Source organism: Saimiri boliviensis, chromosome 6, assembly GCF_048565385.1.
Source record: "Saimiri boliviensis isolate mSaiBol1 chromosome 6, mSaiBol1.pri, whole genome shotgun sequence".
NCBI classification, from domain to species: Eukaryota; Metazoa; Chordata; class Mammalia; order Primates; family Cebidae; genus Saimiri; species Saimiri boliviensis.
The window spans coordinates 48,916,564-48,929,050 of record NC_133454.1 but is presented as its reverse complement, the minus strand read 5'-3'; the positions used below and the strand labels follow the sequence as shown (position 1 = coordinate 48,929,050).

At 42.8% G+C, this 12,487-nt stretch overlaps 1 protein-coding gene across 19 annotated transcripts in view; it reads right to left on the bottom strand.

Annotated features, from left to right (window-relative positions):
* Positions 1–12,487, bottom strand: part of NCAM1 (neural cell adhesion molecule 1) — a 341,199-nt gene that overhangs the window by 20,423 nt on the left and 308,289 nt on the right. For all 19 annotated transcript variants that reach the window (XM_074400585.1, XM_074400586.1, XM_010334549.3 and 16 more), the window contains one exon: positions 1,669–1,793. In XM_074400585.1, the coding sequence (XP_074256686.1) occupies positions 1,669–1,793 (125 nt within the window). The remainder of the gene's footprint in view (positions 1–1,668; positions 1,794–12,487) is intronic.

The following is a 12,487-nucleotide window of genomic DNA, read 5'->3' as shown; positions in this document are numbered from 1 at the left end:
GGTTTTGAAGTCAGAGAGGGTGGTTAAGGTTGTTGAAGTCTAACACATTTCAGTGTTGTGTCCAGTTGTGTCTTTCTAATGCAGAGCTGACTGCCACAGGCACAGTGGCTCCTCAGATGAACTGACATCTGACGTGGCTTCCTATGGGAGATGGGTCCGGCCTGCGCCTGCCTCTTAGCAGTAACCATAGTGAGCATTTGTAAAGGTTTCCAAGCGTCAGACACATTTCAGATTCTTTGCATATATTATAACGCATCTTTACAACAACCTGATAAGCTATTTTATCCCTATTTTACAGATGGACAAATTGAAGTTCTGAAAGATTAAGTGGCCTATTCTTCCAGAATAAGTGGTAAAGCTAGAATTGGTAAAGCCAGACATGGTTGTCTGTCTGGCTCTAAAACCCATGTTCTGACCACTGGACCACATGAGGATAACCACCGGAAAGGCATCCCAGCCTACCACGCCTCTACTTCCAGGGGGATATTCGGGGCCACCTACCCAATCCTTGCACCCTGCTTGGCAGTGAGGAAGCCATGGGGACCTCTCATTCACTGGGATCTCTGGACTGGGCCTTAGGGTAGTGATGGGCCTTTTCTACTATTTTAGCTCACACCTGCTTACAAACTACATGGGAACAAGGGCTGCCCAGCTGAGAAGCGTGCCTGCAGGGCTCTGTGCTGAACCGACTCTCCAGAGGGCTGGCCAGTTAAAGACCTATCACTTCCACAGGGGCTGATCACAAGGCAGAGAGGGAGTAACTCAGCTTCCTGGAAAAAGTCTTCTCTGGGGCTATTTGAAGAAAGGAGACTGCTCTCTGGTTCATTATTTTCTACTACTATGAAACTGTAGCAAGAGGTTATTCTCAGTGCTCAGATGTGGTCTCTAAGTCTCTCAGTTCTAAAACCAAAAAAGGAAAGGGTGATTTTCAGTGTGAGGGTTGGGATAAAAGGTGGAATAAGGGGAATCTTGAGTGGGTGGTGAGCAAACCAGGAGAAAATGGCTTAGAGCCAACTTGCTGTTAGCAGGATTAGGACAGCTCAGGTGGCCAGGGGAAGGGCTGGTGAGGGAACTGGAATTGTTTGAGGACTTTTAGGCAGCCTCAGGCAGTAGGGAGAGCCCAGTCTCTCAGTTAGACTTGGATTCAAACTCTGGCTCACCCAGCTGTGAGAGCCCGCAGTTATTGACCGCTGTCCACCCACTTACTACATCTGTAACGAGGGGATAATGGTAATATTTATTGTACAGGGTTCTGGTGCAGAGAAAATGCATGTGATCACAGTGACAGTGCAGATGCCTGGCCTACAATACACATTTTCCCCCAGGTAGTGATTTTTATATATTAGTATGGCATTTACAGGAAGTACTAGATAATAGCAAAATAATATGGTTGGAAAGTTGAAGACAGAAAAATCAACCATGGTATGAGTTTGTTACCACCACAGGCATCTAGGAGGTTTTCAGATGGACCCAGTGTGAAGATGGCCTAACAGCTGTGGGGCCATCTTGGGATTTTAAGCCATGGCCAGGGCCCACGGGCCACCTGCAAGACACAGAGTAAGGCCCCATCCCACCCCTGCCCCACCTGTGCTGTCTCTGTTGTTTCCCTTGCAAGCTGGGTGTCAGGGTCGCAGGGTTCAGGTGAAATCTGAGAAGGAGGCCACTCACCGCTCGGTACTTGACCAGATAATGTCTGATGGGGGAGCCGCCGTCATCCTGCTTGATCAGGTTCACCTTAATAGAGTTTCCATCCTCTCCCATCTGCCCTTCAAGCTTAGGTGCACTGGGTTCTCCTGAAACAGCCAGTTAATTCACATGAAATTCTCATCCACAGAATGAAAATCCAACCCATCAGAATGGGATGGAATGACAGGGAGGGGCTGGACACTTTTCTTGCTTTCTCAGAAATTCAAATGGTTAAAAAGCAATAAATATAAAACTGAATTTCAGGTAGACAACTCAGACTGAGCCCAGACTGAGAGTGTCTCTTGGGAACGTTCTGGTAAATAATCTTCCTGTGAGCAGGGTCCTTCCACCATTTTAGGAATATGCTTTTTTCTGTCTCTTTCACTGGTACGTATGTTTCCTTCTAGCCGCTCTTACAACTGAAGATCTAATTTTTATAGACCTGACACATCTTGAGGAACAGCCTGAAATAGGAGAAAGTGTAAGTGTTTGAGTAGGAAACTCCAATCCATAAAATTATTTTGCAAAACAGCCCAGTTTCTTCCTGGGACACATCACTCAGCCCTGGGGCTAGGAGGCCTGTTCTCTAGTGAGAGTAAATAATACTGCATTCTTGGGACTGGCTTTTCATGTACATTTTATTACATAGATTCATCAAAAAAATAAGAAGTTTCCGGTTGTGATTAAATAAAGCGCAACTTGCCACAGGCAAGTTTTTTTGTAAGTATCCTTATGGTTCTGATGCAAGTTTCCTATAAGTATCCACTTACGGCTCAACTGAGTGAGTATTAATCCTCAACACTTTAAAGTGTTAAAGTAACAGTCAGTGCAGTCTTTTTCTTTGTGTGAGAGAGAAAAACATCTTTAGCATTTCTCAACAGAAAATAAGTTGTTTCTTGATTTGCAGCATACACTCAGCTCGTAGCACTGCCAATCCAAAGTTGAGAAGGAAGACGAACTTGCATGTGACAAACCGCTAGGGCTAGGCTGCTTCTCCAGTGAGTAAGGCACTAATTTGCTTTAAAAGAAACAATTTCATTGATATATGGTGAAAGCAATAAGGTGAGAGGACATCTCATATACAAAGTTAAAATGAAGACTGAACACACTGGGGAACCATGCACTTCTGTGAGGAGCTGTCTCTGCATCTATTTCATAACCAGAGAGAACTCTTGGAGAGGCTACAAAACTGTTACCTTTGGGATGGGTCACTCTGGCTTGCTCTCTGGAAAACAGAATCACAGATATGTGACAGAAGAGCCACAAAACGGCTTGTCAATAGCACTTGGACCTAAGCACCTAACACTGCATTACTGGCCATTTATGAGATGGCTACAGGTATAGCTAGTGTCACGGCTCGCTTCTCATTCAGTTACTCTGGGAACCACCTTCCTTTGATACGAGGAGGAACCAGAGAGAAGGCTAAGGAAGAGCCCACTACTTATCATCATAGGGCCAGCAGCATGCTGATCAGTCACCTGGACGCTTGTTATGAATGTAACAAGATCCCTCCAGTGATCTGTGTGTACATTTAGGTTTGAGAAAGAGCAGGTAACGGGGATATATTAAAAGCTACAACAGGGAGGCTGCATAATGTCTGGACGATATTTAGGAAAAGTTGTGCTTATTATTTGTTTTCTTCCATCAATAATTAAAGAAATGAAAAATTTGTTTTCTTCCATCAATAATTAATGAATAATTAAATGAAAACAGGAAGGAAAAGATAAATGGACTTCAGGCAAAGACCTGTCCTGTTTTAAAGCCACTATCTAGCCCTGGGCCATAACTATTCTGTGGAAAATACGTAGAAATTTGGTTTAGACATGTCAAGGTATGTAGGCTTTCCAAATTCCTTTGGACTGTCCCAAGTCCTGGACAATACATCAGTTATGTCTACACCATTATCGATCCCTAGCGCTAAAAAGTGACTCAAAGTGGCATGTATTTTAGATCAAGGCAGGAGCTCTGTGTAGATTCAGAAATGCTGAATAAACAGGAGACACAGGAGAACTTTACAAATTTTATTGTCCGATTAAATCAGGGTGACTAACTCATCCTCATTAGCCTGGAACATTCCAGGTTTTAGCACGGCAAGTTCAACACCCTGGGAAACCCTTCAGTGCCAGGCAAACAGGAATGGCTGATGACCCTCAACCTACCGCAAATGAACAGTAATGATTCTAACTTTGTCCACTCAGAATACACTGACTGTGCTGAATGATCTTTCTGCCCTAGCTTGCAGGGGATTTTTAAGGGCAGCATCAGCGGCCCTTCCAACACGCCCACTACACAAGGACTGTGTCCTTCTCCCATGGCCTCCTTTTAGGGATCAGTCCATTGGGACTTCTCTGGCTGCATGTTCCTAATTAGTTCCTCTTGAAATTGAACAGTGTGAGTTTTCAAGGCTGACCCAATCCTGCAAAACGCTGTCTCTGAACTCTGCCTCATGGGGGTCTGCTGCCTCCATCAACTTTCTTTCCATATTCTCACAAAACGGGCCCTGAATTGGATGCCCTTTAGGGCTCCTTCCAGCTCTGCCATCATGTCAGACAGTGGCTACCAACTACACCTGGGCTGTTTCTCATGACACTGTGGGAGGTAGAACACAGCACATACGCCTTTCAGCCAATTTTAGGGAGATGCACTCCAAGGTCAACAATTCTACATTTATAAGGCAGACAGTTGTCAACTTTTTGCTTTAAAATGTTGAAAAAGTTATCTCAAAAGGTTTATTTTTGAAAAGAGACCCCCAAGTCTCTTCAAATACCTAAGAATAAAAATCCCTCTAAGGAATTCTGAAGAAACCAACATCCCTGATGAAAGTACTCTCTCATCTTCAGAGTTGTTTCAGAAAAAATGTAATTTGAATCAGAGAAAAACCATCAAAATCTATACCATAGTTAGAACAGTTCCTACATTTGACATAGTTAGAACATTATAATTAGCTATCATTTTATCTGAATGACTATCATAGTACTCTCATATGTGTGTATTGCTTTTCTCATAAAATTTAGAGCATTTTATATTATATAATAATATTGGCTGGGTGTGGTGGCTCATGGCTATAATCCTAGCATTTTGGGAGGCTGAGATGGGTGGATCACTGGAGGTCAGGAGTTCATGACCAGCCCGGTCAACATGGTGAAACTCTGTCTCTCTAAAAAAAAAAAAAAAAAAAAAAAAAATTAGCTGGGCATGGTGGCAAGTGCTTGTAATCCCAGCTACTTGGGAGCCGGAGTCTCGAAAATCACTTGAACCCAGGAGGCAGAGGTTGCAGTGAGCCGAGATCACACCATTGCATTCTGGCCTGTGTGACAGAGTAAGACCTTGTCTCAAAAATAAAATAAAATAAAATAAAATAAAATAAAATAAAATAAAATAAAATTTAGGTTTATTATTTAGAGTGCTTTACTTATGATTTATTCAACAGATGTGTACTGAGTATCTACTAGGTCCCAGGTAGTCTATTAGGCATTAAAGTCTTAAAGGTAAGTAAGACACAGTTTTGTTTGCTGAATGAAAAAAACTTAGTTATAATGAATTCTTTTTAAAAAATGATGGAGCCCTTGGACAGATATATAATGCTTCCTATGACAGTATTTATATATTTTTTGAGACAGAGTTTTGCTCTGTCACCCAAGCTGGAGTGCAGTGGCACAATCATAGCTCACTGTAGTTTTGATTTTCTTGGCTCAAGTAACTCACCCACCATATAGCCTCTGGAGCAGCTAGGACCACAAGCACATGCCACCGCACTTGGCTAATTTTTGAATTTTTTTGTAGAGATGGAGTCTCACTATGTTTCTGAGGCTGGTCTCAAACTCCCAGGCTCAAGCAATCCTCCTACCTTGGCCTCCCAAAGTACTGGGATTACAAGTATGAGCCTCTGCACCCAGCCTATGACAGTATTTCTACAGGAAGATCATATTCAACTAATATCACAAAGATTTTGACCAACTTAGTGGTTCTGTAACTTGCTGTGAGTACATGAAGATATGGAAAGAATAATTGTTTAATAAAGTGTCTTATTTTCCAGTGTTCATTGTCAGCTATTTCTCTTAAAGATTAGAAATGGGGTTAGAGAAACTTTCTTAGGCTTTCTGCACAAAGCCATGCCTGACAAGGAAGGGGCTGTGGCGGGAGAAAAGGGATCTTGCCATTTAGGAGGCTGACTGCTTTATTGAACACATTAGCAGAAGAAATGCCGCAGAGGGTCCTGATGTGCACTGTGTTCTGAGATGGCTGTTCTGGTTGAAACCATTATGGGTAATTTTAGTAAAACCAATATTGTAATTATTTGTAAAGGTTGGTTTGCGATTCAGCAGCAATCAGCAGGTTGCTCCCAGAAGACCCCAGGGGTTAATTATACCCTTGGAGTTTAGCTTCAGCCATGAGTCAAATTTTCCCCCCAAAATGTATTAGGTAAAGACTAAACCAGCGGAATATTAAGAATAAACTTTGCCAATAACAAATATAAAGTATTGGGCAGTTCTGGTATTTTCTAGGAGGATGTGAATCATGAAAGAAAGAACGTGCCATGGAGGCCACATATAGTCAGATATATCATAGGCAGGTCCTGTGAAAGTCTCCCTTAGAAACCATAATTGAAAAGTAGATTTCTGGCCATGCCAATTGCAGCTTCTCTCTTTGTAATTACTATGATACTGTACCCTTAAATCTGAATCGGCTTCATGCCCTTCCTCTCATCAGCAGAAGCCCCAGGAGTTAGAAAACTCCTGCTGGATATATGAATTCACATATAAAACAACAAAAATTATAGCAAGTCCAGGGCACTTTGATAGCATTTGTGAATTTTAGCAGAAAAAATATATCCTACTTCTCACTCAAAGGAGCCCAAGCACAAAGAGTTAGCTGTGTCTTCTGAATGAAAGGCTGGGGTGCCAAACAGGCATCCTCAAGAAAGCCTCTATCTGGGGCTGGGCGCAGTAGCTCACGCTTTAATCCCAGCACTTTGGGAGGCTGAGGCAGGCAGATCACCTGAAGTCAGGAGTTCGAGACCAGCCTGACCAACATGGTGAAACCCTGTCTCTACTAAAAAAAAATATAAAAATTAGCTGGGCGTGGTGATGTGTGCTTGTAATCCCAGCTACTTGAGAGGCTGAGGCATGAGAATTGCTTGAACCTGGGAGGCAGAGGTTGCAGTGAGCAGATTGCACCACTGCGCTCCAGCCTGGAAGACAGTGAGACTCAGTCTCAAAAGAAGAAAACAAACAAAACAACCCTCCATCTCTGTTCTCTGTTCATCTACTTTGTTTTCTCTCTCATCGAGATCTGCACAAAGTTTCAGGTGTCTGATCATAAACCAGTGATAAATGTGGGGCTTGTATTATAATCTTTTTACTTTTCCTATCAAATAAGACTTTCTAGTTTTCAAAATACTGTTCGTTTTGTTTATCTTAACTCCTGTCTTTTTTAGCTGATTATTTCTTACAAGCAATTTGAAACTTGTGTTATATATGCCTTTTACTATTAGTTTTTGAAAAGTCCAAAATGTATGACTTAGTTTTTCAAATATGAAGCCTATTTACTTTCTCCAAGTCAGAAACATTACAATTACATCCAGAAGTTAGAAATGTGGCTAGTCCTTAGGGGATCAGCAAATTATCTCAGGGAATCAGGATTTAGTGTCATTAGGCCACTAATTCTCTTTCCTGAAACAAAGCTTTTAGCCTTGGATGCCAAACAAAAGAATCGGATGTGATCTATGTTGAATAAATTCTTGGATACATTCTTGGATCCCACGACTCTCCCTGGCACCTCTTTGGGTAGCCTACCTGGCTATTCTAGGGATGCCAAGTGGCTTTCTGACAGCCCTGAAGAACAGCCTGACAGTGTAAGGATGGGTATTAATTTCTCTCAGGCATTTTTCCTGCTAGATCAAGCTTTTGGAGTAAAGTGTTGGATGTTTCCCCCCCAGATTCTTCTCTCTTCAGCATTAAGGCTTTGCTTGTGCCTGAGTGACCAGAATCTTTGCCACCCTAGAGCCTGGCTCCAGCGAACCTCGGGATATACAATGAGTCAGTGCAGACAAGGCCAGTTCCCAGCTTGCAGAGCAAGGATGCTAAGCTCCCCGCAGCCACACTCACTAGGGCATCTGGTCTGTAAATCTTTTCCAGCACCAGGTTCCTGAGGAATTACGAATGTGAGAGTGTGTGTTGGGGTGGGGCGGCAAATGGCAGCACGAAGTTCAAATTAAACAGCAACCAATGAGCTCTGACAGACCGAACCACAAAAATACCAGTTCCCTTCTGGCGGGTGTCATGAAAACACTAACAGATTAATTGATCAATTATCCTTGTTTCATCATCCTAAAAAGAAAATATGACCAGGAAGGTATGGCTTGTGGTTATGAGGCTGATCCAGGCTGAGGAAGTTATGACAGAAATAACTGCTATCATCAACAGTTAACTTGGCTCCTGCCTCCAAGGCCACAAGGGGGGCTCATGACGTCTTCAAATCTATTTCATGGACATTAGATTAGTTATGAAGAAGAATGTGGCTCCTGGGGCGTTTCATCCCTTACACTGGTGACCCTAAGGGAACTGGCAGTTCCCAAGGCCAGCAGTAGCCCCCAGTCCCTGACCACAGGATTTGGGCTGACACACCTCACTGCCTTTGTCTTCAGCCCCTTCCCACTGACTCTCTACCTGGGAACCTCCGGTGCAGGGAATCCTTAGAAATAAAGGCAATTAGAGCAGAAACCCTGGTGAAAAGTCTGTGTCGACCTGACAGAGATCGTGGCAATCCAGACACACAGCTGTAAAAAAATAAAGGAGGGAGTGGAAGGGGTGGTTAGTGATGATTTCAATCTAAGAAGGAAGAGTGGGTGTTAAAGAGCTTAGCTCATCAGAATCAGCATTTCCTAGTACGAGTCAGTGTCAGTAGCTAAAGAAAAAAAATATCATTATGAATGGCTGGGGAGGGAGACATGCTCAGACATGCAGTACACTGACAGAGAGGGGCAGGGGGGCTTCTCATCTCACACATGCTGCTGGTGGGGAGTCCCATTTACACAGAGTCCTCAGTAGTTGGTGGACAAAGCCATGGCTCCGTGGAGTCACTGGAGGAAGCCCTGCACTGACGTGATGCCATGACAAAGTTCACCTCCTCACTTCTCCTTTCCTGGGACAGGTGTCTAAGTGTATCTGTCACAGTCCTCTATAGGCCAAGCCCTGTAGGCTCAGATGCCAAGTAACCATAAAGGGTGGGGGCTCGATGACTGCTATAATCTCCCTTCTCCTTCGGAGTTGCCATATTTCATGATGTGCTGCTGGACTCTATAAACACTGCCCCACTGAACTCAAGGTAGATGGAGCATCCAGCATATGGTAAGCATATCCCAGGCAGTTTTGTTTTCTTTTTTTGAGGGTGTCAAAAAGACAGGGAACATCAGATGTCACCAACTGTTGGGTGTATGACCCACTGACAGCAGAAAGTCCTCCTCTCACCTCCCCGCCCCCACTTATTTTCACTTTTCTCATTTAGGACCAATTCAGCTTAAATCTTTGTTAATGCCCAGGGAGAGGAGGTGATAACTGTTCTTAACTAGGCTCTATTGCTCTCCTCCATGAATTTTATGGTCCTGACCTCTGCATCCCCTTAAATTTTATTGCTAAAGTCCAGTTGCTGCTGCTTGAGGGGCTCACCTGAGTAAGTTCTCAGCGTGCCCCCTTGCAGATAGCAGGAGAAGGTCCCTCATAAATGAGGACATGATTCCAAAAGGGTAATCATAGCTTTGGAATTCTTTAAGGCTCTCAGTGATTTTTTTTTTTTTTTTTTTTTTAAGTACTGGCCACATTTTTTACCAACTGCCAAGACAATGGCTAAGGAGTGTTTCTACGGCAACTGCAGAACACATCTTTAAACATTTCTTGCCCTTGCTTAAAATGTCTGCAAGAGATCTTTCTTTAGAGGAATGAATTAGTGTCTACCTTATTAACATTGTGGTTTGTTTTGTTCTGATTATATCATTGCATAGAAATGACCAAACGTGTTTTAAAAAAAAGAAATGAATAGGTTTCAAATTCAACATCCAGAAACTGCTCACATTTAAGATTTCATGGGGAAGGCCTAGATCTTTTTTCCAGAACATCAGTTACTGAATAGTCATCACAAGTCTGAAAAACATCTGGTCTTGCTGATGGTCAACCCCAGGGAAATCATGAAAATACAATATTTTGGATGGGATTCGTAGTTTAGAAGATCTGAGGCTCTCTATATTCTCTGCCCTAAGACTTGCAAATTCAGATGATTTTTGAAGGTAAGCCCAATTTACTGGCATGGACAGCATCAGATGTTCTTCTGCTTCTGGGACATTCTCACCTTATTTCATCCAATGTAAATACCCAACATCTTCTTTCTGGAAATGAGGATGGCTCATAGGCATGTCCAGGAGTCTGGCTGTAAATGGGACTACATGGGGGCCAAGCTGCCATCCCTGTAAAGCTGAGGTGCTCAGAGATGGGAAATGTGGAGGGTGAACAAGAGGGAAGGTACACAGGGCTAACACACAGGAGGAGAACGAAACACAAGAACGGACCAGGAACAAAGGACATGCGAGACCAGCTGTTGACAGTTTTGTCTGTGTGGATGTCGCCCAATCAGTTTTCAGAGAAGTGAGGTCAAACAGGGACCCCTTGCATGCACAGGCACATGGGGAGTTACTGGTGTTAGTTTTGCTTTCGTGATCAATGTAGCCCGTGTCTCGGTGTGATCTGAAGGAAAACATTTCAGTTAGGAGAAAACTGAACGCAAATGACTCAAAGGGCAGGTTCTGAATAGGTGTTTGATTTTAGTGAGGGAAGCTGTGAGCAGAGGCTTCCTTCCCTCTTTCTGGTGAGCGAGAAACATTTTAACAAGGTTGTGACAGTCAGAATATTAACTAATTATTTTGTCACCACTATGCGCTTAATTAGGCTATAATTTTATTTCCTTTGCTGCAAGGGTCAATCATGTGTTTCTTGATTACACGGAGATCTCCAGTCATGGTAATTGCCAAATGACTTTTGCTTTGATTTCCTGTCCCTCCCTGGGGGAGGGCCACTCTTAAAAAGTGACACCTCCGTAATCACAGCCAAACTGCTCTAATCCAAATTCTTAAGTCTCTTATTTCAGAAAGTCCTCAATGTGCATGAATTTTATGAAGCACTCTCATTGGGTCTTGAACAAATACAACCTTTGCAATGGATATATTTCACTCTGTAGCATTTCAAGGTTGTAAACATTCTCACAGGAATGTGACTTGTTTTAGAACCACCATGGTTTTTAGAACTACCAGATACAGTTAAATAACAATGCTATAAAGCTAATTTGCCAAACACCTTTTGGGGAAATATTTTTTATGAACCATCTGGTAAAAATTCAACTTTGCAAACTGTGCTGTGGCTAATGTGGGTTGACTATAGAGAACAGTTTGTGTGACCAAATTTCTTGAAGCAAAATACCAAACCAAAGGTTGTCATGATATCGAATTGTCATGTCAAGTTTGCAAGGAATGATGAATTCTGAATGTGAATTCAGAACAAGAGGAAATCTCTCAAATGGCTTTGCTTAGGAAATCTGAGACAGGAAGAAATGAGTGTGCCCTACGTGCCAGGTTGTGGTCCCAGATTTATTTCACTAATCAGAACAAAGAGTTTTACCTTCTGTTCACCAGCGTGGACGACATCATCAGCACCATGCAAGCCACATGACAAAGTCACATGATACGCACGCACATGATTGGTTGAAAGGAAAGTGGAGGAGGTCACATGGAAAATACAAAAAAATTAAAAACTGATGTAAACAATGGGCAGGGAGAAAAATCAACAACAAAATTACAGACTAAATAAAAGGAGAAACCAAATTAAATTAGCAGCATATATAGGAAACATTGGGAGGGCAGCCAAACTGCCCAGAAATAGAAGAATAACAAATCATAAAGAGCATTTGGTTAACAACACCGAAAAGCATTAGCTACGGCTGCAACACTACATATTAATACCACATCAGGAGCATGTAAACTTGTTTTGAAATGGGGAGGTGTTGCTGTCAGGACCCAGCTGTCAAAGTCAATCCAGGAGACTGTTAAAGGAAAAGAAAAAAGCAAGTTATTATCCACAGATTCCAGAAATGTCTCAGCATCCTTGGGAAACAAGGGTAATGAAGTAGAATATGGGTCATCAAAGAAAAGTCCTGAGATTCTTAAGGTGAAGACTGTGTGCCCTAGAAGAACAAAATGTTGTATTAAATTAAGAAGAGTCATTTCATGTTTCCTATGGCATGAGGAGGAGGGGAGCATGGGCTGAATGAGGTTGGGTGTCTGTATGTCAGAGACGGTGGCTTTGAGGATCTTATCTCACTTCTCTGTCCACAAAGCCATATTATTCCTGAGACCTCAGTGAGGCTCCCTAAAGTCAAGACCCATATAAAAGAAGAGGCCAGTCCAGACTAGGGAATAGGTTTCCTTCTGATGGTTGAGACAATGGCTGTGTCAACACTAAACAGCAAAATCTGTACCTCTGGCGCAGTGTGCTGAGAGTTTGACATTAAGCAAATGTTTGGCCATTTGTGGTTAAAGTTTTGTGTTTGTTTGAAACAGGGTCTCGTTTTGTTACCCAGGCTGCAGTGCAGTGGCATGAAGACAGTTCACTCCAGCCTTGACCTCTCAAGCTCAAGCAATCTTTCTGCCTCAGCCTCCTGAATAGCTGGGACTACAAGCATGTGTCACTATGCCAAGCTAATTTTTCTACTTTTCGCAGAGATGGGGTTTTGCCATGTTGGCCAGGCTGAGCTCAAGCGA